Source organism: Fundulus heteroclitus, chromosome 20 (genome assembly GCF_011125445.2).
Source record: "Fundulus heteroclitus isolate FHET01 chromosome 20, MU-UCD_Fhet_4.1, whole genome shotgun sequence".
Taxonomy (NCBI): domain Eukaryota; kingdom Metazoa; phylum Chordata; class Actinopteri; order Cyprinodontiformes; family Fundulidae; genus Fundulus; species Fundulus heteroclitus.
Genome location: NC_046380.1, coordinates 2,139,570 through 2,166,843, shown reverse-complemented (window position 1 = coordinate 2,166,843; position 27,274 = coordinate 2,139,570). Strand labels below are relative to the sequence as shown.

Sequence of the window (27,274 nt, the reverse complement as noted above, 5' to 3'; positions counted from 1 at the left end):
TCATTTTTAAAACATCAGAGTAAGAACAGCGTCTGTTTTAGTGGACAAGCTGGAAATGGAGATCTCAGAACCAGCCCAGTGGAACCAGAGTCCGTTAACACAGAAGCTCTGCTGTGAAGAAAATGCCCTGAAGTTTTCCGTCTCATTTCCCTGTTTACGTCCTCACTGTTGATCCTGCAGCGAACACAAGAGAATCTCAGCTTTGCACCTCATTTAGGTGATTAGAGGCAGGCAGAAACGTGGCTGTGAGCCTTAAGGCAGGAGGATCAAGGCACATGTTGTTACCAGGAAACAAGGAGGATTTATTTTGCCCGACTCATCAACCTTCCTAAAAACCGTAGATAACAGCTGGATTCCTGCTTTAACATCGCACACATAAAGAAATAAAACAGTCAATCATTAGTTAACAATATTAATAAAAATACACACACAGTTTCTCCTGACTGTGCAGCAAATGAAGTCTGATTTCTCTTTTAAACATAAACAAATATATTTATCTGTTCAGAAATCAGTAAATTGCCCCCCCCTCCCCAAACTTTGTTATTTAAACTTGTGCTGGAGTCTCTAGCAGAGGCTTTTAGGAACCAGCAAAGTTTTTCTGTTTATAAATTAGGAGAAGTGGAACCTAGAATCTCACTTTATGCTGATGACGCTTTAATTTGTATTACTAATCCTGAGAACACCATTGGTCCTTTAGTTATGGCCCCTTTGGTCTTATTGGCCACTGGGTTACCTGTGGGACGGGGTAATACCTGTCAGAGTCTCAGAAGATGAATTTAAAACTAAAAAATCATCTTTATTGTCATTGGAAGATCAAGTCCAATGAAATGTGTCCTCTGCATTTAACTCGTCCCTCAGGGGGCAGTGGGCCGCCACTGCGATTCCCCCGGGGGGCATTCTGGGGCCAAGAGTCTTGCTCAGGGACCCAGAGTGGAAGTCTGTGGGAATCAAACCCAGAACCTTGCAGCCTGTACAGTAGGCAAGCACCCGGTCTCTACCCAGTAGGACACCACTCCTCCAGGGCAGTATGAACTTAATTTTAAAACAATGGTTGACATCAGATATAAATGACCTGATTAGGTAGTCTGGGAGAATAAGTTTAATTAAGATGAAGGTTTCTGCCCGCTGCCTTTTCAGACCAAGAGATTTATTTTAGATCTCTGTCTGATAGAAAAAGGCCGAGGATGAAAGATGAAGACATTAAATCTGCTGGTATTACTATTGACAGAACCATCCTCTTATTTTACTTCCTGTTAAGTTGACGAGACCTTTGTTATAACGTTTGTGTGTTTATAACTGAACATGAATAAAGCATCATTTGAATTAAAAAAAATCTTTGTGCTTTTAAATTTCCTGTGGCAGTCTGCCGACCACATCCAGGGAATAATTTATAGTGCATTCTGCTTTAATAGAAAAGTAATTATAATACTTTATAAGACTTATTAGATCAGCTATATGTTTTACAAGACTTTTTTTTTTTTAAATAACCTGACATTTTAAGGATTTTAAGACTTTCTTTCCCCTTAAATTCTAGTTGCTGCTAATTGTAGATGAAACAGGGGGTAGGGGTACTAAAATTATCTTATTTACAAAAAACCCTAAGAGAAAACGGTTCATGGAGTGTTTTCAGGGTTTAATCAAGTATTACCTCTTTGCTACACCCTCTGTTTCCAGAACATGATGTTTTAACAGTAGTTGATGAACTATAAATGAAAGTATAAATGTTTTATGCTGAGATCATCCTAAAAACAGAACAATCCCTTTAATCTTAAAGTTGCTCCTTGTTTCTTAAAGAGGCTAAAGAGTCAGAGGAGGGAAACTGAACAGCATCTCAGAGCCAAGATGGCTGCTCAGCTTGAATGTCACATTTTCCGACCGTCGGAAAGGATAAAAAGCGTATAAAGAACTAAAAAGAGAACCGATAAGGAGGTTAGGTCTGGAATGTCCCAGCAGTCCTTTCTCTGAGGCGTACAGCGGCTCACCACTCAGGTGAGCGGTTCCTCAGGTGTTCCAGTTCTTGCCATTAAGCTCAAAGCGGCTGTAAACCTGTTTGCTTTTCAGCTTGTTGTAGTGGTTCACCAGGTCCAACTTGCTGTGGCCTAACGTCATCCGCTTCTGGTCCTGCCGATTCATGATGCCCGGCGGAGACATCGGCGCCGGCGGCGGCGGCTGCTGCTTGCTCTCCGGTTCTGGCTGGGACAGTTCATGTCCTCCCCAGGCTGAGGAGTTCAGTGGCGATGGCGGCTTCCGGAAGTTGTAGGTTTCTTTGTCTTTGTAGGAGAAGGGCATGAATTTGTCAGACATTTTGTTGAGAAACTGGTTGGGTGTCCTCTGTTTGGGGGTTAGTTGGGGATCGTTGACGGCAGAGGGGGCCTGGATCTTATGGTTCAGGTTTGAGGTCGCGGTGCTCTGAAACAAGCTGGGTTTGTGGTCGTACAACCCCAGTCCCTGAAACTTAGCGGATGTGCCGCCAATGTTTGATCTGAAGAGTTCGGATGGGGTGTGACCGGTCCAGTCGGGGCCCGGTAATGGAACATAAGAAGGTAACTGGCGATCGGTGAGTGGGCCAAGACCGGTTCCTCCGTTTGGAGAGCTGTGCATCGGCGGGGCAGGTCCTCCGACTCTCAGTCCACCTCCACTTCTTCTCTCTGGGCTTTGGCGGGCTTGGCTGGGCGGCTCCTTCTCGTGACCCTGAGTGACCCTGAAGACGCCGTTTTGGGTCATTCCAGGAGCGACCTTAATGCTGGACACGCTGTTACTGGAATGGCTGCTGGAGTTCTCCGAGCAGCTCCGGTCCCGCTGCCTGCAGGAGGAACGACAGTCAGCATCAGCCCACAGACAAAAAAACATTTCACTCCACCAGCAAACGGCAACCAAGGAGGTATTTTCCCCCAAATGGTTCCGGTACTGACCCAGTTCTAAGGTTAGCTGGGAATCGGTTCTTTCTATGACCACTCTGGCAGCAAAGAACTGGTTCAGTCTTGGAATTAAAACACTACAGAAAGAGGGAAGAGCATCATTATAAATGATGTCTGACAAACCCAGCATCTAATCACCAGAACCGACCAGCCTTACCAGAGGAGCAGGTGCGAACCGGACCTAAAGGTGCCGAATTCAACCCGTTTTGACCGAGCCTGTACGTTTTCCTGGTCTTGGTCTAATAACAGGTATTTTTCCACCTGACTGGCTCCAGTTCTACACTGAGCCCAGTGAACCGGTTCTGTGTGTACTGGCAAAACACCGACTCTGCTTCCTTTATTTCCCCCCATCTGCTGAGAACTTAACCAAACGGCACCAAAACCAAGCCAGGTGTAAAATCTATCGAGTCCTTTCAGAGAACATAGAGTAAATTTAGCTTTAATTGATTAAACGGAATAAAAAACACAGATCCCTGTAGATAAATAACTCCAGTTCCGATCTGATCTCTTCACTCAGTCCCTGTCAGATTATAAGGATACACCTTTGCAAAAATTAATCTAAAAAGAAGTAAAATGTTCTTAACATTAGTGTTTTTGTCCTAGATTTGAGTAGGTAAATAAAATTATCTGCCAATGGAATGAGTATTTTGACCCCTAAAATAAGATAATTAGACATCCTGCACTTGAAATAAGATGATTGAGATGAGTTGTTACTATTTTAAGTGCAAAAATCTTATTCCATGGGCAGATCATCTTATTTACCTGCTCAAATCAAGGAAAGATATACACATTTTAAGAACATTTTACTTATTTTTAGTTCCGTTTTTGCAGTGAGAAAGCCAATTATTAAAGCCAGATGTTTCTAAAGTAACAGTTTGACAGATTCCTTTTTGTTTCTGTAGCCTGGAGATTCAGATTGACCCCATTAAGAGAGAAGATGTGGAGCATATCAGGAACATCTCAGACACTGCAGTGATCTTTGGGACCCGACTGAAAAGAGGATTTTCAGGAGCCAAGAACTCTGACTGCATTATTTTGAAGAGCTTGAAGCTTTATGAAAACTCTTCCTCCAGGACCGTTTTAAAGTCTCCATCTGGGTCCGTGTAACGTCTGACATGCTGAAGGCATTCCTACCTGTCGGAGTGTAGATCCAGTCCCAGGGTCCCAGCGAGCCCCATGTTTAACCCAGGGGCCATGAAGTGCTGAAACGATGGATAATAAGGCATCTCTTCATCCTCAGGGTTGAATCTGTCGATGATCTGCGAGTCGGCGTACAGACAGCGAAACTCCCGATCAAAGGAGTCGGTGATGGCGCCTGTGAAATGCATCATCAGGTTGCTGTGCACCTGAGACGACAGCCAGGTGAAGCTGCAGAGAAGAGGAGAGACGGCGCCTCAGTCAGCTTTTTATCGTCACAAAAGCTCAGGAGGTCAAACTACACGGAGCGTCAGGTTTATCATCATTCCTCTGAACAGCCAGAGGATCTCAGCTGATGGTTTAAACCAGTGTCTAAGGATTAAAAGTCACTGCAGGTTGGAGCTTCTGCCAGAAAATTTAACAAATTAGGGTGAAGAACCGTCTTTGTTCCTCATGAGGAACATTCTGAGGACGGTAATCGGGCTTATTACCACCAGATAAATAAAACTAGATGTGCAGCAATTATAAAACAGAAAATGAATGTTGAGCATCTATCAGCACTTATTGTGTAAATGAACTCCCTCCACCTCCAGCTGATAAAACCAGCTTTCAGGCGGCGTTTGCTGATGAGTCACTGCGGTGATTCAGCCGTTCATTCAGCCAACAGCGGCGCCGCGGACGTCTATCGGCTTTATTTGGCTGAAATAATCAAAAAACTGCTTGAGCACCGACTCCTATTGAGAGCTCATAATTACATTTAAAAACAGTTAATCATTACTAATAGAACAATTTTAAAACTTTAACAGTAAATTTATTTCTTTTAAGTAATAGGTTAGATCAAGACTTTGGATCCAATATTAATGCAATTAAGCCTGAAAGCTGAAAAACTAATGGGAAAAGTTCTAATCTATTAAAACTAGGGCTGGGCGACATGGCTTCAAAATAAAATATCTGATGTTATTATACCAAATCAATCCATTTCCCCTCCTTTTAATTTTACAAAAAGAAATTGAATAAATTATTTTAAAAAAATGCTTTTATGTAAAACATTTTGTCTGGGAGTTATACCTCAATTCAAAGTGAAACTAAATCCAAGCTGTGAAACATGCTGGTAAAACAAGATGGCCGCCCTGCTGTCATAAACAGTGAAACTATAACTAAATGTTTGCTGATGGTGGTTTTACACAACAGAACAGGCTTCACTTGCGCAACTTTGACCTAACTTAAAAAAAAAAAAAAAAGGAAATTAGTATATTAAAGTGTCTTATGTCATGGGTAAGAAAAGTTTCCTCCTTGCATGTTTTCACAATATATTTTCCTAAATTTATTTTCAGCATTGCTGCTATTATCTTCATGGAAGTCAAATGAGTACATTGGCAAAATAAAATCCCCATTTTCCAAAAATAAAATCTTAATATATTGTAAAGTTTAATTAATTGATTCAATTGATTAATCGTCCCAGCCATAATTAAAACTTTCATGCCTGTCAGATGTGAAACACAAATATTCAAAGTGTTTTAAGTTTTCCTATTTTAAACTGCAAAATATGACATACTATCCATAAATCCAAATTCTTTTTTTTTTAGTTTGAACCTTTCATGCGTCTGAATTTAAGGAAACGTTTCTAGCCAACCTAAAAGCTATAATAATAATAATAATAATAATAATAATAATAATAATAATAATCCACTTCCCAGACTCCCAGGGTGCATGGAGAGGGACAAAGATTTGATAAGCAACAGAAACACTGGGAATATTAGAAAAAAAAAAAAAAACTAACAAAGAATGTAAATAAATCAGTCTTAAATCTAATTTATTAGGACAGGCTTTTTTCCTTCCAAAAAACAAACAAATAAATAAATAAACTTAACTAAAAAAAGTGCATTAAAATAAAAACTTAATTAAATGAATTAAAATAATAAAACAAAAACTACATTTTCTTTTTAAGCGTCTAAAAAAACCTAAATTCCTAAAGAAATAAAAAAAAATAAGATTATATGACCTATGATTTTAGATGAATTTAGCTGCAGGAGCAGTTTATCTGGTTCCTGTTTATCTGATTCTAAACCTTCACAGCTGCAGCTGATTCCATAAATCAGCGATGGAAACATTGATGCGTTTTTCAGTCTGCCGTAACTAGAAAAACACTAGCAGCACCGCGATAATCTGAAATATAGATTAAAGATAAAGATTTTGTTGTTTTAGAAACCGGTTCCAGACATTATTTCCCCTCTGCAGCTGGAATCACTGCATGAATGAGAAGTTTGGTTTAATCCTTACTACCATTGAAAACAGACCAGAAATAGATTTAGTCAGATATAAATGTGAAAGTAGTTAAACCTGCTGGGCTGGAAGCCTTTGCAGCATTTTTTCACTAATGGACAAAGACAAGCGTCTGAGAAACGTGTTGAACAACCTTCATCAGCGGTGAATCACTCGACCGACCGATGATTTCCCTGAAGGAACTGCTCCGATAAGCCGGAGGTGGCCATAAACGGCGCATTTTACTCTTCTGCTCATCAAGGTTTAAGTTTCCAAAGTCATAAACTAATAAACATGTTCAGCAAAGTTAAGATAAAGATTATTATTCACCTGCTTACTGGAACACCTCATTTCTTCTAGATTGAAGCTTCCAGTTAGCAGCTCAGATAATAAATGTATAGATTATTTATTAATGAATTCAGCCTCTGAAACTTTTCCTTCTATTCTCCTATTTTTGCTGGAGAGTTGGGATCAAAACCTTTATCTTTATTAATGAAACCTTAAAAATAATCACATAGTGGCACTACACCAATCAGGCATAACATTATAACCACCCAGGTGACATGAATAACACTGATGAGGTCTTCGCCATGGCCCTGCTAGTGGCTGGGATATATTAGACGACTGAAGATTATGTTCTTAAAGTTAATGTTAGAAGCAGGAAAAAAAACTAACTACGTCGGTTATTCCAGAGACCCTCAAACTGAGGTTAACGGACACCCGGAGGTGCACGAACCACGGGTTGGGACTCTGTTGTCGGGCCTGAGGAGGCGCTGCAGAGGAGGCGTCGGACTGAGCTGAGTAACACAAATATCTAACTCTGTCCACTTCATTAAGTAAAAGGTAAAATCAGGTAAAATTAGGAAGTTACATCGATAATGGGGATTTAATCTCCACCAAACCTCTAATATTAGGTGTATTTATATATATCTTTCTAAAAAACATACATAACTCCTAATGTATTTAACAGCACGAAATGCTGTTTAGAAATACTATCTTCATGGTCAGGGAACTTTTTAAGATCCCTCATGCTAAGTTTGAGACATAAAGGTGTCAGAACTATTATTATGTGCAAAGCTGCAGACCAGCCAGGGTGCCGCAATGCATGCTGGGCCCTCACTGCGACTTAAAGGTCCAATCCCCGGCTCTGCGTGTGCACCTGGATCAGCTGTTGGTCTGATTGTGAGCATTAAAGGTAGGAGTGGTGCGGCGATGAGAGCTGCACCACGGCTTTCACGCTTACTTTGGACATTCCAGAGTAAGCGTGAAAGCGGCCCGGCCCAACCCTCATACCTGCAGCACACCTGAATCCACCCCTAATCCTGCCGCAGCAACGCTCCGGGACATTAGACTCCACGTACCGTGCACAGAAAGGCTTTAAAACTCCAAGCAAACTTCTTGCTCCCTGATAGTGACAGCCTGGGGTTTTACAAGCTGTGGCAGGAGTTATAATTACACCATCAAGTACACGCAGTGATTATCAACAGTTCTTCTGAGCTGATCTGTGACAACAGCTTGGTAAAAACAAAGTCTCAGCCCAGTTCGCCCGTCAGCTTCACGGCTATTTTACACTCAGACACCCTCAGCGTCACTTCTGAGGACATCACTATGCATGAAGCTGAGTTTTCACCCCTAAAAATTAACCGATTTCCTCACTAGATCGTGCAATTTGTCCATAAAAGGAAGTCAAGCCCTCACAATGAGAGCAAGAAAGCTTTACACGTAACAAAGGAGACAAATAGACATGTTGGACTGAAAACTGCAGACAATGGAGCTCAGTTTGAGCCGAGGATGAGTAACTGACAGCAGAACCGACACCAGGTTTCTCCCTGAGAACATTCACATGGCTTCTTTTAGAACAACAGGGACTTTTGGGAGAGAACGGAAGATCTAAACTCAGAACCTTTTAGCAGAAACAGTCTGGAGCTTCACCTCTAAAGTTGATGTGTGTGTCAGCATTTTACAAATGAAGCTAGGGATGGACGATACAGTGAAAAAAAGCATATTGATACAATATAAATCATATGGTATCAATAATTATCAACAAATTCAAAACATATTTTAAATGCAGCCCTGGACATTTTATGTTGCTACTTCGTGACTTATTTTTAGATACAGAACACAAAAGCACTGAATTCAAACTCAACCCTTTATTCAACCAACTTTTTACCAAACCTGGAAGTTTCTAATAAGGCAATAAGAACCTGTGCTCTCTGAACTCTTTGAAAGGGGCGGAGCTTCCTGTGTCTGCGTTGTGATTGGTTGGGAGGATGTAATGCAGTAATATTAACCTCATTGGCTAAAATGCAAAAGGAAGAAAAACTTATTCTGTTGAACTTTTTATTGACCCTTTTTTCCTATCATAGACATATATTGTTATTGAATTATCGTCCAGCCCTAAATGAAGCGACCTCGTTGTGGTTAAATGGAAGCTGGAAATAAAATAATCATCTCTGCTGGGAAACCTTCGTTTAGCTTTCTGAGAACTTCAACGTGAAAACATGTGAATGAGGCCACATTTAAAAACGGTTTGTGTTTATGAGTAAAAATGGATTTAAAGGCAGGTTGCTAATGCTAGCCGATGACATCATCAACATGGACGCTGATGACATCATGTTTTTCAGAAAACCAGCGAGTTCATATCAGGACTGTGAACTCGGTTTAGATCTACAAACAGGAACTGCTCCAGTCCGGCAGTGTGAGCTGAACTCAGACCCGGTTCTTGATCAGTTAGAACCGGACCGACAGCTGCAGCTTTAGTCAAACTGAGCCGAGGTGACAACAAGGACGCTGAAGCACTTCCAGCTCCAGGGCTTTGCTTTGGGCTCATGGATTAAACCAGAGCGGCCGTTCGACTTAAAGCAGAAACCTGGTGAATTTCAGGTGTTTCTTTCTGAGACATCTGGGAATGAATGAACTCTGAGTTCCTGCAGCAGATCTCTCACATCTGCTCGTTGACCATGTGGCTGTTATTACAGCCGACACGCGGGTATTTCTGTTTAAACCAGCAGCTCTGCTGAACAACGTCGGCGTTATCAGCATGTCCACAACGATTTGCAAACTCATCTGAGACTTCCTCTGTCCGCGCCGCTTATCAGCGAGGATGCAAAGTAAACGTCACGCTGCCGCAGGGGAGCAGCTTAGACACACTTTCCTGTTTTCATGCGCTAAACATGGGAGACTGACTGATAACCGGTGCAATTGCTCTTAAATGAGATATTTAATGTGTTTTTTCTGATCTTTTTAAGTCGTGGCATTTCTTCCACCTGCCTCTGAGACGGCAGATGGAAGGCAGCGGGAAAAAAGCTTTAATCTGGAGCAGGTCCTCCTTAAGCTGAACCTACCCTGTACTCTCTCCCAGAAAAATATAAAATACATAAAAAAATAACTCACATGAATAAACCCAGATCATAATACCTCCACCACTGATTGGTGCAGCAGGTATGACAGCTCTCACCTGTAGGAGCCTGCAATCACCTCCTCACAGTCGATGATCATGAACTTCTCCAGAACCTGGCCCGTGAACTTCTTCCCCCCTCTGGTGCAGTACGTGTCGCCGCAAACGGTGCGGACTCGCAAATTCTGCACACAGACACGCAAACATTTAGATACAGACATGTAGGTGAAATAATAAGATAACAGAGGCAGACCTGAAGCATCTAATGCAACATTTATGCAGGTGGAATTATCTGCATGAAAAACCTCCAAACTCTGATGATTCAAAATGATTCAGAGCCGTTTGTAGTTTTTACAGCTGCAGGAGGAAAAACATGAAGGAAAGAGGACGGGATCAGGCAATCACTGCGTTTCTGAGATCAGTGGCGCAGATGCTTTTTGGCCATCATGAAATTAGCTTTTAAATAAACCAGAATAACTGGCAGGATAATGTACTTCCTGATATCTGGCATTCACGCTCAGTACACAGACCTGAAATACTCATGTGTTTGTACGCTAGACTCTCATCGTCCATAACGACTTTGGAGTTAAAGGATGTCCGAAATCGGCTCGGCAGTCTGAAGCTCCTTTCCTCCACATGATAGAGTTCAGACTGTTGACCTCATGAAAGGTCAAGGAACAGGAGCTAGGAGCTATGGTTAGAACATTTTGGACAGAACTTTTGGTCGTCCAACTAACCTTATGGATCAAGGACTCTTTAGCCAAAGTGGAAGTTCAGCAGCGGTCGCCATGATCAGAGCTTTCTGAATAGTTCAGTTAGGAAGGAGGTAGGAAAAGGAGCCTGTATGCTTCCTTTGATGGCTAGTTTAGCCTAGGAACCCAATGACACCCCTTACCAGTGCTAAGCCTTAAGGTATCCCACAATCCTTTGCATGACATAATGTATCAGCACAGCCCCCTCATGGAAATGAACAAAAATGTCCAGAGAGCGTCTCTGTAGCTCATGTCCAGAAGGCTGTAGGATCTGACTCCATCCTCCATGTCTCTGACTCCATCCTCCATGTTTCTGACTCCATCCTCCATGTTTACGTCACTAATGACATCAGAGTTAAAGGCTGGAATCAGCTCAGCAGCTGAAGCTCCTCTCCTCCTTGATGGAGTTCTGCTGACCCAGGAGGAGCTAGGAGATAGGAGGTAGGAGATAGGAACTAGGAACTAGGAGTGATTATTTAGGGTGTTCAGATGGAGCCTGAGTAGCTGGGGGCGTATCAGGAATGCACTTCCTGTTTAGTCTCTTCTTCTGCTACCAGCTGTTGGATACATGCAGATTATATCTGCAGCGCCATCCACTGTTTAATATAAGAACTACAGCAGTTCAGGTGCGCCTGTACAGCCAAAACCTGAAGATACATAAATGCCAGGTATCCCTGGGGTGAATAAAAAAATTACATTTGACCTCTAAATCCATGTAGAGAAAGGGAGGCTGATCAAAGCTACATAAAAAAATGCTGAGGTGCAACTTTTAACTGCAAATCGTAATATTTCATGGTCGGCTCATCGGGAACCTGAGGCTCCTTTTTTGGTTGTTTTAGATAAAGATCACAAAGCATGATTCCTGCAACTGAGAGGAGATTAGAGGAACATTGCAGGTGGAGACTCAGCTGGCTAGAAAGCATGTTGTTCAGGTAGCAGGTCAGACAAACATTTCCCATCAAACGGACCTCCTGATAAAACTTTGACCACCCTCTGGGCCCCCCTTAGCTCCGCCCCTGCCCGGCCGTGTCCTACTTACATTCAGGTGTGAGCTCTGGATGTCCAGCGCCGCGCACATGTCCACGAAGTAGCTGACGTTCTTCTCGTCCAGGAGGATGTAGACGGGAACTCGCCGCTTGTTGGACGCCTCCATCAGGTCACACATCAGGTCCACGTCTGTGAAGATGTCCATCACCACGGCGATGACCTGCAGAGACAGCCGGAGTCAGACAGAGAGCCTCGGTCTCACGCGGTACCAGACGGTACCGGTCCTGTGCTAAAACTCCTGATCCAGACGTTCCTTCCTGTCATCCACAGGTTCTCCTCGTCTTCTAACCCGGTGTTAGTTCTTTCTCAGCTTATTTTAGGGTTTATCTTCAGACGTTTTCACGTTTCAGACGAATAACTGAGTTTTTAGACGCATGTTTTGCATTTTCAGTTCTGTATTTTTAATGAAAAAGTCATTTTTATTTTTTTTTATTTTTATATTTTACAGCAGAAGCTCCAGCTCTGATTCTGACCTCCTCTGTTTACCCTCTTCGACACCTCGGTGTTATTTTCCAGCTGGAATTTTCCAGAACCGACTCAAAAGGTCAGAACAGGAACCAGTCAAGAAAATATCACCCAGGAAGAAACAGAAAAAAATGGATTATGATTTTACTCATTATATCTTTACATAAAGCTTCTGCACCCGGGCCAATCTGGACCTGAGCAGATGGTCCAGTCCCTCCCAGAAAGCATCAGTAATAGTAGATTTACTGATTTACACCAAATATTACAACATTAACTGAGTTACATCAGTTTTTTATTCAAACATGTCAGTTCCTAACAAGTTCAGCAGTGGAGAGGTTGGTTTATTCTTGATTTTATTACGTCTCTTTCTTATTTTATCCTAGTTTTATTTATCCAGGTTTGCTGCTCATCTTGAATTTATACAGATTCTAAGTTTTATCTTGTTTTCCCTAATTTTACTTTGACTTACTCTTGCTCTGTCCTGTTTAGACACAGAGAGAGAGAGAGAGAGAGATCTGTGTTAACCCAACACAAAGGTGGAATGACATCAGCAATGACCTCAGAGAAGCAACTTTTGTTGCTCATCAACCTGGAAGGGTCAAAGGTCATCTGCAGACCCTTTGGAGTCCATCATCCTGCAGAGAGGAACATTATTCCCAGGAGGAGAACATCTCAGCAGCTTCCAGCCTTCCCAGGATGGACGTCCCTGCAGGTTGAGCCCAAGGTCAGAGCAGGAAGCTCAGAAATGACCAGAACCCAGTTTGGAATGATCTATGGCCACAATTGGTGGCCTAAATTATTACAACTTTTACAACATTGACTAAATTTCCTCTTAGATTGGAGGATTCAGCGTTTTGTTCCAGTTTTTAGGGCGTGCATCTTGTCGTTTTGACAATAACAATAATAAATACCTGAGGACTGGATCCAAACAGGTTTATAATCAAGTCAAAGTTTTCCAATGAACCTTTAACTTCAGAGTAGCTGCTGCTCGTGTTAAACTTTCAGTCTGAGCTTTTTTATGTGCTGCGACATATTTATCACGCTGAGCCAATAAAAGTAAACGAAACATATTTGGATCATTTTTGAAGAACGTGTTGCCAGAACCTGATAAACCAGTCCCGGGGCCCCTGGGGGTGAACCCTCCCCGCTGTGGGGCCACGGACTCAGATGACAGCGTTTCAGAAAGCCTGTAAAGAACCAGGCAGCGGGAGCTCAGCGGGTTTTATGGATCCGTTGCTCTGAAAGACGGCCGCACCAGGAGCTCAGAGATAATTTCTGATTTATCGAGCCGGACGCAGAGGAAGCTGATCTGTGATCGATTGGTTCTCACTGGAACAGAAAACGTTAGAGCTGGCGCCGTGCTGCACCTCCTGGAGGATTTTCCTGCTATGAAAGTCGTTAGGAGCAATCACACCCACCCCCCCCCCCCCCGCCTTATTTCCTTGAGACCCAAAAGACAAAGAGAGAAAGGAAACCAGCACCAAGCAGTTATAGAACAACAACAAACCCAGACACTCTGTTGTCTCTTCATCCTCCTTCACTCATTCATACATCTTCATTTTTTTATTTCAATATCTGCAGATTGTCAACAGTATAACTTAATAAATATTATTTATTAGTTTGACATGTTCAGAGGAGTCGGCGGACAAATAAAGTTATTTTATGCGATTCCTCCATGCACCGCCTTTATGACTCCTTACTGTTTTAATTCACTGAGCACAAAGATTAAACATTATAATACTACATTATACATCAAATTTGCATTTCTGAAAGTTGTCATTCTTATAAATCTCTCAGTGGCCCTAAGATTTAACTAAATCTGCACCTGTATACAGCACTCATCTGAAATGTATGATAATATTTACAGCAGGAATCACAATAATCATACATTGTATTATAATTAACTTATTTATGTGATAAAACAATGATAATACTTTTATCATCTATACTAATACTAGTAATAAATTAATTATTACATATCGTATCCCCTAATAACCATGCAATGATAAGAACTGTTAAAGTTGCATTAGTCGTCCTTCATTTAGACTTAGACAACTTTTTTTTGTCATTCTGTATGTACAGAGTGCAAACAGAATGAAATTTCGTTGCATACAGCTTTGTAAATTGCAGTAAAAGTTAAATTACAGTTTTAGGTGCAGCAGAGATTTAAAAGTAAACAACAAACGTCATGTGTTTTTTTACACATGACAATGTGTTCCTTTACCAGCCTGTCAAAGCACTTCACCATGATGGGAGTCGGTGCAACAGGCCTGTAGTCGTTGAAACAGGTGACTTGAGGTTTCTTCGGCACCGGAATGATGCTGTCTGTTTATAATAATAAAGTCTGAAACTAATATACACCTTTTAACTAATGAGGTGTGTGTGTGTGTGTGTGTGTGTGTGTGTGTGGGGGGGGGGGGGGGCTTTTGGGGTGAATTCTTTAATAGTCATGCAGACAAACATTTATGATAAACAGCTTAATTGAATCAGATATTATTTAATATTTTACGCTTTTCTTCCTCCTCTGATTATAGATCTGCTTCCTGTTCGGACCACATTACTCTTTAAAGACTCATGATAAAAAAAAACAAACCAACTGAGCGACATTTTCTTTCTACTGCAGCTTCCTCATAAAACCCAACAATCATTTAACTGATTAATTATAAACGGGTTTTTATTGTATCCAGAAATATTTGCCTTTGTTCCTTCATTTTACTGTAGAGAACATAGAAGCTCCTTCAGCATTGACTGAATTACACAAAATATGTTCCTTCATGCTCACCATTTAAACAAAAACTATGTTTTATGGATTTATTCTAAAAAAAAATACTGAAGTTTCTGTTTTCCTGCTATGAGGAGAATTTAAAACAAAAAAGCAAAACTATTATTTCCAGACTTCTGGTTCAATTTGAAGTCATGGAGGTTTCTAGTCATAGTAGAAAACATCAGATAAATGACTTAGACTTATTTAGTGATCATAAGACTTATCAACTCATTTTGTCCTCAGATTTTATAGAAATGTTGAATTTCTAAAGAAATTAGCTATTCATAGGAAAACAAAAGGCATCTGTTTATTCCAGAGGAACAGTGAACGGAACATGATTTCAAACTTAAAGGAGTTAAAGACTTTTAACGTTGGATTGTTTTCTCCTTTGTGTTTTAACAGGGAGATAAATTTGTAGTTTGATTATTAGTCCAATTCTAGGCGCCCAAAATAACAGAATGATAATTCAGGACCCTGAAATATATTCTCAGAAACAGAAAAGATGAAATCAGCAGCTTCACAGACACCAGGAAATCATCCAGACTGGACTTTTAAAATCATCTCTAATCATTTAAACAGATGTTGACCGGTTCTGGTCCATCAGGGAGTTTCTGGCGTTCGCCGCAGCTGAACTGAGGCCAGTTAAAGAGTAAAACCCGTCGGCAGGATTACTGCAGGTCAAAGTCACAGGCCAGGTCAAAGTTTGTTTATTGGCTCAATGTGGGGGAAAAGGCGGCAGGTTAATCAGCGGCGCGCTCACAGAACCCTCAGATTTCTGCACAGAAAGCTTTATTTATAGACGCAGGAGGAGGAAGTGACTCACATGGAGCGCGTGCTGGACTGTCTGCAAACTGACCAACTCACGAGGCTGTTCTGGGATCAGCCCAGAGCTGCAGAGACAGAACCAGACCGGTTCTCCTCAGCGGATCAGGAGCATGGAGAGGCCCATCGGTGGTCAGGGAGGTTCTGACACGATCTGATCATCTGCGCCGACACAAAGCTCGTTTTCATCAGTGCAGCTTTAACAAGTCAAACCAGCTGCAGAGAGACTCAACCAGACGCTAAACTATTTCACAGACAAACAAGTTTGTTAAAAAAAAAACTAAACCTGACTTCCAACCCGCACTAAGAAACTTTAAACGTGCAGAAAAGGGACAAAAACTGGGTCAAAAAGCACCGAGGCTGCTTTAAAGCACTAATTCACCTTAAAAGTAAAACCTTCAAAGATGAATTACGGACATAAAATAACTGGAAAACTGTTTTAAACAAAATCTAAAACGTCAAATAATGCTTTTTAAAAAACAGCCAAAGCCACAGAAACTGCACTAAAACAGGTTCTGCAGCCACGCTGTTGGCCCGGGTCAGTTTGGACCCGTCAGCCAGGCTGCGGTAACTTTGGACCCGTCAGCCAGGCTGCGGTAACTGATCCGGGGTCAGCCGCTGAGGGCAGCAGCCGGCGGGCGGTCGGCCTGCAGCTCAGGCCCACAGGAGCAGAACAAACATGGCAGCAGGTGGAGACGGGCCGGTCCGGGCCTGTCGCCTCCAGAGACGGATTACTGCGGTGAGCCGGAGGAAACCCGGCGAACACGCCTCTGTGGACCCGGTGGGTCCGCTAACGTCACCTTAACCGCTCTGGATGAGGTTCTGCTCCGTTTGGGACGTCTAGAACTTCTCAGCTCTGCAGGTTTGTCTCTGACGGCACAAAGAGGGTCCTGCCTCTCTGGAAAAGAGAATCTCTCATCTACATTTGGACTTTTGGTGGCATTAGTGTCTCTGCTGCTAATCTGCAGCACAGGAGCAACAGAACCTGGTGCGTAATGGGTTTTTGACCCGGTTCCCTGAGCGCGAGCACCGACCCAGACCCGATGTGCTGCAGGCCAAACAGAACATTTGGGATTGTGCAACAGTTTATTTCAGCCTGAGATGTATTTGCATGGTAAATGAATAAAAGAGAAAAGGTTCTGCGTTCACTGGAGGTGTGGAGATTAGATTTTTATCAGATGTTCTGTTTCTGACAGTCTGGACTCTTCCTGGGTTCCTCAAACCGAACCGGGTCAGGGTAATTTGTGATAAAAACCAGATTATTTCTGTCTGAAGCTGAATCCTTCATCAACACCTCAGCATTAAATCCCATTTAAACAACGATGCATTAATCAGTGATAATTATCTGATTAAATTAGTGCCTGATGAACAGATGCTCCTGGATGTTTGGACCCAGGTCAGTGGTTCTGAGGAGAACCCTCCACATGAGCCCAGCTTTTACCCCTTTAACCCAGTTTCTGCAGGATGACCCCTGCGGCCCCTGGCCCCCGGCCCCCAGCCTGACCCCCCCCCCTCCCCCCCCTCACCCCCTCACCTTTTTGGCCTTGTCGATCATGGAGCGGATCGTGTCCTTGATGTTGTTGGTCTTGTCCCTCTGGAAGAAGATCTGGGTCTCTGACGGTCCGAACCGCGACGGGGTCTCGGGCCAGCCGAGCTCCAGCATCGGCGGCTCGTCGTCCGACATCATGGGGAAGTAGGTCCCGGAGGTGAGCTCGGACACGGCGTCCGCGTCCCCGTCGTCCCGGTCGTTGCTGCAGTCCGGGTCGGGGGTCTTGCTGGCGGCATGCTGGCTGATGTAGCGGATCTCCAGCGGGGACAGGAAGCTGAGCTCCCGCTCCTCGGCCAGGACCCTCCGGTACTCCTTCTCTCCCTGCTCCAGCAGCGCGTCCGTGGCCAGCCGGGCCGCCTCGTTGTGGCTCAGCTCCAGCTTGGAGCCCTCCCTCCACGGGTTCTTCACCTCCTCCAGCCGGGAGGCGAGCTTCCCCAGCGGCTTCCTGCAGCCGGGCGCCGGCCGCAGGCCCTCGGAGCTGATCATGGAGCGGCAGGAGCGGCTGTGACCTGCGGGACTCGGGGATCAAGCGCCTGGAAGTTGACGCTGCGGGGACTAGTCGCTGCTGCGCCCGGACCGCCGGAACATGTCGCCGTTTTTACGCAGAAAGCCGATTAATTCCGGAACAATAATCCGACTCAGGTGGAAACTGGCCCCACCGCACCGACCTGTCCGATCACTGAGGCTGCCCCGGCCCTGGGTCCAGATTTAAGGATTAATTCACGGTTCGGTCCGGTTCGGTCCGGAGCGCTGAAATGGTCCCGGCTTCTCTGGTTCCCGGCCCGGTGTGTCAGGATGTGGCTCCCAGGAGCCTCTTCTTCTGTCCTCCGCGGAGTTGTGTTGCAACGGCGGAGGTCAGGTGCGTCTCTTCTGCTCACCTGTTGCTATCTGTCCCCTCATTGGTCCCTGGGTCATCAGGCTCCTCCCCCTTCGGGCCGTTACCAAGCCAACCAGCTCACAACAAGTAGCCCACGGTTGGTCCGAGATTTCAAAATAAAGCTGCAGGAGCGGACAGAAAAAAGAAAAAAAAAAGAAAAGCTGCAGCGAATAAAAAATGAAGCAAAGCGATTCAAATGTAATAAAATGATAAATAAAATGAAAACAAAACAAAAAACATTTACATATTAATACTTATTTTATAAACACCTTTTATTTTTTTATGTTTCAGAGTTTTAAAGTTACCCTTAGCAAAAAGCAGTTAATTTAAGTTAATTTTATTAAGTATACTTAAGTATAACCTTAAATCTTAGTATTAATATACGTAGTCTTACACTTCTGTTTATTCTTTTCAGTATAAGGCGAATATTCTTTACCATACTTATTGAGTATATGAAATATAGTTTATAAAAAAATGAACTTCAAGTACACTAATTTTAAGTCTAAATAAGAACACTTGTAGTACACTTGAATAAACTACTTTTTTTTTTTTTTGCTAAGCTACTCTGACTCAGACATCAAGCAGACAGCAGGTAATTATTAATACCCATAAATCTCTGATCTGATCCATAAGGATGTTCCTAAAGCAGAAAACGCTGAGCGTCATTTCACCAGCTTTCAGGTTCAAACTTGACTTTTCTCATCTTGCGATCTAAAAGTTGTGGGTTCAGTTCCAGTTTCATCCTGCCATATGTTGATGTGCCCCTGGGCAACCCCCCCCCCCCCCCCCCCCCCTGGTTGCCCACCGATGTGCGTATGGCTGTGTGATTGTGAGAGTAGTCAGAAAGGGCAGCTATGGTCTATAAATTAGAATATTATTGACGTTAATTGATTTCAGTAAAGAGATTAATGAGACACAGACGGATGTTTTCAAGCCTTTATTTCTGTTAATTATGATGATTTTCTGCTTATAACTAATAAAAAACATACATTAGTTATATCAGACCATTAAAAAACATTCTAATACAGAAATCTTCTGCTTAATCAGAATTATGTTTAATACCTGCTTTTAAATTTTTTAATCTGACAACTGAGCCTCACCAGAACCCATAATGCTCTACGGTCCATTTAACGTTTTCAGCAGAAAGATTCTGGTTCTGACAGAACTGAACCTGGTTTGGTGGAAGTTTTGTTGTCATGTTTTACATTTTTACGTCATATTTACAAGGTTTTTATCTGACCTCATGTTGTCATCTGGTTAAGGCTCATTTAGCTGATTTTTATGTTTAAATCATAAATCAGAAGTTAGTTTTGGTTGTTTTTCACGTCTGCTGTTTGTTTAACTTGAATGAAAACAGAATTATTCAGGGAATCGTGTAATTTTGAAGAAACATTTCGGTTTCATGTCACTTTGTGTGTTTTGTTCAGTGGTTTAGTGTCTTTATGCTTCTCTTTGTTAGACCCTTTGTGTTTCTTTCTGACCGTGTCGCAGAAAGAAAAGGTAAATAAACGGGACCTGAGGATTTTTTCTTTGTGTTTAGGATTTACTCACAAACTTGCGAGGCTGAATTTCTGGACACCTTACCTGGTGAGTTTATCGCAGTAGAACAGCAGAAGTTGTGTCTCATGTGGAGCTGCGGCCCCTCAGGTTTCGGTCCCACATATAATTATATTACAGATATTTACATGCCGTGTAACTGTAGCTTCTTAGAAACAGAAGCCTGAATCACAGAAAGCTACGCAGCGTCAAAACTGTGCCAGAAAAAGATCTTCCGCTTTAACTGGAAGCGATACCAAAAGCAATTCCTCTTCCAGGGAACATAAAGTATTTACATCTCTTTCCTTCGTGCACATTTCATTAGAAACTTCTTTTGATGTGTCAAACAGTTTTTAACGAAGGCATCAAGGAAGTCTTCCCCCCCCCCCCCCCCCATTGGCAGCAGGACAACAGATTCTGAATGGAAGAATTTCTGATATCATTTTCTGTATTAATGCTGTGACGTGGGTTCAGACTGCTCAATAAAAACTGGAAAGAAGACGGATGGGGAAACTGGTGCTGAGGGATGACTCGGTTCTCGTGTCCGTGATGGGAGGTAAACATCCGTGACATGACCAGGTAGACGTGTGACCTTGTGTTTACCCAGCAGGGAGGTGCAGGTGAGCGAACCAAACAGCCCTCTGACATAATCTCCCTGCTCTATTTGAATAAGTCGGCAGAGTCTGATTTACATGCAGAGAGTCCGGCTGACGGGTCAGAACAGGCCGGGCCAGTTGGAGGAGGAGAAGCTGCTGCAGGTCCTGCTGGAAGTGTGGACCATCATCATCATCATCATCATCATCATCATCATCATCATCATCATCATCATCATCATCATCATCATCATCATCATCATCATGCAGCTCCAGCAGCTTCATTTACCTCCACTGACGGCTGGAATTAGTGCTTTTCTCTCATGTATCTCATTAAAACACTTTGCTGAGAATAATTCAGGGTCTGCTTGTGTAAAATTAGCATTTTTAAGAATATTTCAGTGATCCTTCAGGTTTATAAAGAACTTTATTGTTTATATATTAACCAATGGAATCTTTATATACTTTCAGTTTATCCTGACTGTATAATATCCTGGAAGTTCATCACAACTCGTCTCCATCCAGTTTCTAAAACCTGTGATGGTGAAACGGGGATTTAAAGCGACGGGAACACCCGCGGTGTGCTTCCTGTTGATGGTCACATGTTTGAGGCGAGTCAGACGTCGTCATCATCGTCTCAGTCCAACTGGAAACAGGTTCTGATGTTTGATTGAAACCAGGGAGTCATTCCAGTTAAGCTGCTGTTTGCTCCTGAGGCCTAAAAGCGGCAGCGGTAAGTTTCTGCTGCTGAACCAGCAGTGAGGAGCATGAACTACTTTCCAGATGGTGAAACCTTCTGAGGATTATTAACTGGAGGTAAAATCCAGACAGTTTGTCTCAGCTTCAGCTTCAGGTTCAGGTGATGAGCAGAAACGAGCCTCATGGATGGAGGTGAAACGGGAGGAAACGCCTGGACCAGAACCCACTGACATATTTTTCTTGTTTGTGAGAATAAAGATGAACAAAGCTCATAAATGAGTTTAGGTTCTGATCAGACTTTAATATCAAGCTGGTTAAACATCTGGTCCAGTAGTGGAGGGGTTGATCATCAGTGTCTCCGGTTCTGGTGCTGACATCATCCACAGGTCCACCAGAGGAGACCGGCCCAGAAACAGGAACGGTTCTGCAGCTGGAGGCCTCACCGAGCATCTGACCAGGGTCCGTATCACTCCTGGTACCGGGAGGCAATACCTGGACCCTACAGAGGTTCCCCAGGCGGTCCAACTCCACCAGGAAGGTTCATCAATACGGGTCACAGCCAGAAGGTTTGCTGTGGCTTCCAGCACAGCCTCAGGAGCCTGGAGGAGATCCCAGGAGACAGTTACTCCAGGCGATCTGGACCGGTCCATAACCCAGGACCGGTATCTGCTCTTTGTGCAAAGAGGAATAGGATGAGTTCTGCCAGAACCCCTCAATGTGGTGTGATGGACCAAAGCATCAGAAACAGACTTCATGGGGGCAGACTGAGGGTCCGATGTCCTCTAGGAGGTCCTGTTCTCTCTGTCCGGTACCACAGAGCTCCACTGGCGATAACCAGAGAACAGCAGAACTGGCAGGTTCTGCACTGGTTCAAAGATGAGAGCAGGTTCCCTCTGTGCTCATGTGATAGATGTTAAAGGTTCTGGAGAAGCCGAGGTGAATGTTGCAAGAGGATCAGCCTGCTGGTGGGTCGGTGCTGGTCTGGGGAGGCAGAACAATGAAGGGACACAAAGATCAGGACCTCAGTGATGGTCCAGATCTGGGAGGAGAAACCAAAGGACACGTTCCAGCATCTCATCCTGAAGAACCAATGACGACCCGTCTTCAGACATTTTCCAGATGCCTGCAGATTATTTACAGGGTTCATAATGTCACAGTTCTCCAAGAACCGGAGGAGAACTGGAGCACCCAGACCCTCAGCTGGACCCGGCAGGAGGCATCAGATGATTTTCTCCCTCTTCATCCTGTGTGGAGATGGATATTAAGTCAAATCCTTTGTTTGCTGGACCTTTCAGCAGATTGAGAACCATGAAGGAGATGAGTTGATCACAGATTGAGATCTGGAGCTTTAGTTTCATCTGAACAAAGCTCTCAGGTCCAGTAGATCAGAGTCTAGAGAACGTTTGTGATGGTCCAAAAGAAAAAAGGTTTTCCTGCCATCCCTCCCAAACCACCAGCTGTCATGATGGTGGTTTGGGCTGTCATCTAACGGTTGCTTCATCTTTGCTTCAGTTTTCACCTCCATAGTCTTCCTCCAGCCTGGTTCTGGTTCTCACGATCAGCTTTCTCATCAAATCCATCAAACAGTGGAATCAGCAACGGATTGTCTGAAGATCTGCAAACATTTTCTCAAATAAACGAACACATATTATCAATAATCAACTGTAACGTCATAACTCATAATGTTTTGTCACTTTTTACTTCTTATTACTTAATGTTGATTTATCTGTACTTAGTATTTTTAATATTGATTGATTCTTGCATTGTATATTAATTAGGGGGTATTTTTATGTATGAGTTAATGGTAATATTGTATTAAGAATTGTTTTATTCATGTAATTTGCTCAGCGACTGCAGGTGGAAAGCAGCTTTAGCTCCGTCTGATTCACAGCATCTCCCCTCATTATGAGATTAATGCTTTAATTCATGGTCCCTGACAAATAAATGATAAACCTAATTTTAATTACTGCAGGTTTAAGCCTGTCTGTATGTTTCCATTTCCTTATTCAGAAAGTTATTTCTTCCCTGCTGAAAAAGTTTTCTTGTTTTTCCCCTTATGAAGATGACCTATTTAAAGATGAAGGTTCCAGGACGCTGAGATCAGCTGAGAAATGCATAAATCTAAATAGATTTTACCAAACGCCATCATCGTCAATCTTACTGAATTATTTCTCAATGTGGCATTTTTTCTGAATAAATGTTGTTAAAACTGAAGGTTGGAAGATTTTCAGGGTGTAATTTAAATTTATTTAAAGGCTTTTCACTCATCATCATAATCATCATCATCATTCTGTCAGATTATTAAGATATTTATGAAGTTTTATTATTCATTTTCTCACTAATTTCCTTTGCTTTCTGGGATTTAGATGAAAATCAATAAAAGTTAACAGTTTTAAAATGATTTAGATGCTCAGAAGAGGAGCATCGCGATGAATCAGGAGTTTTTCATCTTTATAAAAATCAAATCGTCTCAACACCAACGTTTATCCCTCAGTCCTGTGACTCTGGGCAGCGTAACGCAGACGAACACCAGCTGTAAAAATTAACTGACAGACGTGTTGATGGGCTCCATGGATGTTTGTCATGGCTGAGAGCTTCTGCAGAGGCGCCACGCCCGCTGTTAGAAACACAGCAGAGAACCGGTCCTACCTGCCGGCAGAGGAAACGCTGACGCATCACTTTACAGCCATTACTATAATTTTAATTATGTTTATCTAATTTAAAACTAATCTGCTGGTGCTGAACAGAAAAGTTAAACCATTCTCTTTAAACCCAAAAGTTTAATTAAATACAAGTATAACAAAGAATATAAACACTTATAAAAACTTGTGTCAAGATAAACTAATTAAAGCCAATCAGAGACGATAATTGGATACAATTTTTTAAATGACTGTTGTTCTGAGCATGCTCAGTGCATCCGGTGACAGTGGACAGAAAAGCCTCCTTTTTAACAAGACAAGAGGGCCAACAGAACAAATAAAAATAGAAGCCAGAACAAGGTCCAGTTTGACCAATCATGTCTCCCTGCTCCCGGTTTTCCTCCAGTTGGGCTGGATTCAGAAATTAGACCGCTTAAACTCACACAAATCTAGGCTCTGCTTTCAGGTGACAAAGTACAGACAGAGATCTGGCAGCTGGGTTATAGTGGCTTTAATTATAAAACATTAACTGTTATATAAAACATTGTGTTTTTATCATAAAAGGGTAAAAAAGTAAGAAGACGTGTCAGGATGGCATCATCAGCCGGAGGAAATTCAGGTGTCATCATCTAACGATCTTCTCACACCTGAATCTTTCAGAAGATCCAAAAAACATCAGATGATCTAAACAAATACAGAATGTAGTTTTTTATTTATTAAGGAGAAAAATGATCCGAACCATCCTGGTGCTGTGGGAAGAAATAATCAATCCCTCTCATTAAAGCATAAATTATTTTTTTGGGACACAGACCACAGCCAGGCTTTAACTACATCTTTAACCCAGCCAGTCTGGAAATGGTCACAGATCCATTTCTAAGGCTTTAGGACTCCAAAGAACCTCAATCAGAACCCCTGATCCACATATGGAGAAGACATGGAACAGAGGAGAACCTTTCCAAGCTTTACTGGACCTGAGTTGTTCTGTCTTGCAGAAAATCCGATTACTCTGTCAGGAAGAATCAGCTTGGTTCACGTCATTTTAAAACTGCTTTTTGGACTTTTTCAGCAAAAATAGAAGAACTCTGCGAGGGAGTGAATACTTTTCCAGATGAGCGTAAACCACCCAGACAGCCTGTAGCGGTACCGACGTTGCCTTAACGAGGATCAGGTCTAGGCTGATAAGTAAAGGCTGCTGGTCACCATCAGTTTGGTTATTTCATTCCTCCTCTGATCCGACTGCCCTTGTTACCTTAAATCTGTCAGTTTGGTCACAATGAACACTGACAGAGATCAGAACCATGTGATTGGTCAACAGAGAGCAGATGAATAATTAAAACCACTGGATGAATAAAAACCTGGAAGAGGGAAACCGTCTAGGATCCGAGTTTATTGGTTCAGAACCTGAAGAACCTGCAGCACAGACTCAGTGGATCAGTGTTTGTTCCTTCTGCCATTCAGAAACAGCTTTATTCTGCTTTATGTGTTTAAACAGACAGGGCAGAACCATTTGGTACCAGTACTAACCCAGAACCCAAAGCGTTTGGATCCAGAGATAAACCCTAATCTCAGATTATGAGCCTCTGACTCCCAGCTGATAGCAGATTGTTTGTGAAGCGGAGCAACGAGGAACGTTTTCCGCTTTATTCTCCCGTCACTTCAGCTGCAAATCAAACTGCAGGATTTCCTGCGTCGGCACGTCTGCAGCTGCAGGCGAAGCGGGCAGGTCCAGGAGAGGTTCAGGCCAGAACCAGGGAGAAATCATGGGAGGCTGGATGTGTGCGTCTGTGATGAAGGGAAGAAAAATGGAGCTAAAGTCCAGAGAAAAACATTTTGTTAGACTTCAGAGAGACTTTGGTTTGGACCGTTCTAAAATGTCAGGAGGAACGGTTCTTCCTGGTTCTTCCTTAAATTACAGGAATTCAGTTTAAAATAAAGGGCTTTAACACAGAGACGTTCCTTTTAATGTAAAGGTTAAACTGACCGGCCAGTCGTCATCGCAGCATTAATGAACCGCTTTAGCTGGAACCGCTCTTCATCCAGAGGAAGAGTAGCCTCTCTTGGAATGAGAGAGTGTGTTTTATCCGACAGGACTGCAGTGTGGACGTCCCAGTGGTGGACGTCCCAGCAGAATCAGCCCAATGTCACCTCCTGTGGTGCTGAGTCTACCAGTGTTGTAGGACTCGAGTCCGAGTCATTAGCTAAATTTAGAGACTCGTGACTTGACTTGGACTTGAGCACTGATGACTCGAACTTGGACTCGGACTCCTACATTCAGATCATTCTGAAAAGGACTCGTTTTTTTTTTTTATATCATTAGGCTATAATTTTAATATGTCATTAGAATATTATTTGGTGTATGATTTTAATATCTAAATTATTAGTGCAATGGAATGTTACTGCTTCATGTCATACATCACACGTCACGGCATGTTTCTACAACGGACGTTAATTTTCACTGCGGCATGCCTGGAGGAGAGATGAGTGCCCCGAAGATTGTCCGTGTCGCGTTTAAGGATTTCACCTGCATTGGCAGAAAATGGAGTGCAAAATAATCCATATGTAATCAATAAGGACTCGACTCAGATTTTTTTAATGACTTGGACTTGACTCGGACTTGAACACTGGAGACTCAATCCTGGACTCGGACTCGAGTCATAGTGACTTGACTACAACACTGGAGTCTAGTGGGAGTCCATCTGTCCAATGACTGAAGCTTGGTCCAAACCGGGTCATCAGAACAATTATCCTAAAAGCAGCAGCAGATCTATGACAACATGTCTGGAAAAGAATCAAGCCGCTGCAACGGTCTAGTCAAAGTCCAGACCTCATCCTAACGGACCTTCAGAAAGGTCTGCAGGAACCTGACTGAACAGAACCGACACTGGAAAGAGGAGTGGACCAGAACCCGTCTGAAACAATGAGACAGGCCGGCTGAAGGAGGCTGTGAAGGCTGCTGGATCAGAACCGGGTCTTTGTTTGTTTTGTACTGTATAACAAGAAGTACTCGATATTTATTTATTTCCCATGAAAATCAGTTTTCATGGGAAATAAATAAAAATCACATATCAGCTCCAGCTTCCTGCTGCGAACCAGTGATGCTGGTAAATCTGCTGCTCTTCATCCCACCTCATCCTCTTGGCTCTCAGATCAGCCGAGCTGCATCTCCTCAAGATACCGAGGTCTGAGAGGAATCTGGGGGGGGGAGGGGTATTTTTTGTTGTTGGTCCTCAGTTATAGTATAACAGCCCCTGCACATCAGAGAGGCTCACTCACTGCCCACTCGTCTTAAACCCACTATTATTCTTTGGCTTTTAACACTAGTGAGACTTAGTTTTCATTTTTAACTGGTTTTATTGTTTCTTTTAATGTTTTTTATGTATTATCCTTTCATATATTTGCGATGTACAGCACTTTGTTTCAGCTGTTGGCTGCTTTAAAGCGCTTTATAAATAAAATGGTAATGGTTTGGTAAATCAAAAGTCTAAACAACAAATAAATCTGATCCTTAAACCTCCTGACAGGAACTAAAACGCGTTTTTCTCCATAAATGTGAGGAATGTCTGCAGTCCTGACCGGCGGTTTGTCGGTTTGTCGGTGTGCAGCAGAGCGGTTCGTGTTTCTGAGGACGTCTCTGGAGCTGCAGACAGACTTTCACAGCGTTCGTCCACCCACAGCTTCCACACTCGGACAGAACGCCACTGATGGTGTGAAGCTGGCTGGCAGCTAAAGGTCCCTGCTCACAACGCAGAGCGAGAGAGAGAGAAACCGGACCATTGTTCTGCCTCACACAAGAACAGGACTCAAGCAAAAGGCTGAA

At 42.9% G+C, this 27,274-nt stretch overlaps 2 protein-coding genes across 2 annotated transcripts in view; one reads left to right on the top strand and one right to left on the bottom strand.

Moving 5' to 3' along the window:
- The window catches only part of LOC118567221 (nuclear factor 7, brain-like), a 511,141-nt gene that overhangs the window by 445,144 nt on the left and 38,723 nt on the right, over positions 1 to 27,274 (top strand). The gene's annotated exons all lie outside the window — the stretch shown is intronic.
- Positions 1,598 to 18,076, bottom strand: LOC105915814 (protein FAM83C). The gene is made up of 5 exons (XM_012850042.3): positions 17,099 to 18,076; positions 11,506 to 11,673; positions 9,775 to 9,899; positions 4,053 to 4,286; positions 1,598 to 2,803 (listed from the first exon to the last, which is right to left on the bottom strand). Exons 1-5 carry the CDS (start codon positions 17,597 to 17,599, stop codon positions 2,002 to 2,004), a joined length of 1,830 nt encoding a protein of 609 aa, XP_012705496.2. The 5' UTR covers positions 17,600 to 18,076; the 3' UTR covers positions 1,598 to 2,001.

Coding starts and splice junctions, on each gene's coding strand:
- LOC105915814 (XM_012850042.3), bottom strand. CDS start 17,599: ATGATCAGCTCCGAGGGCCTGCGGCCGGCGCCCGGCTGCAGGAAGCCG. Junction 9,900..11,505: donor TCCAGAGCTCACACCTGAAT/GTAAGTAGGACA, acceptor GTCTGTGTGCAG/AATTTGCGAGTCCGCACCGT. Junction 4,287..9,774: donor GTGATTGCAGGCTCCTACAG/GTGAGAGCTGTC, acceptor TCTTCTCTGCAG/CTTCACCTGGCTGTCGTCTC.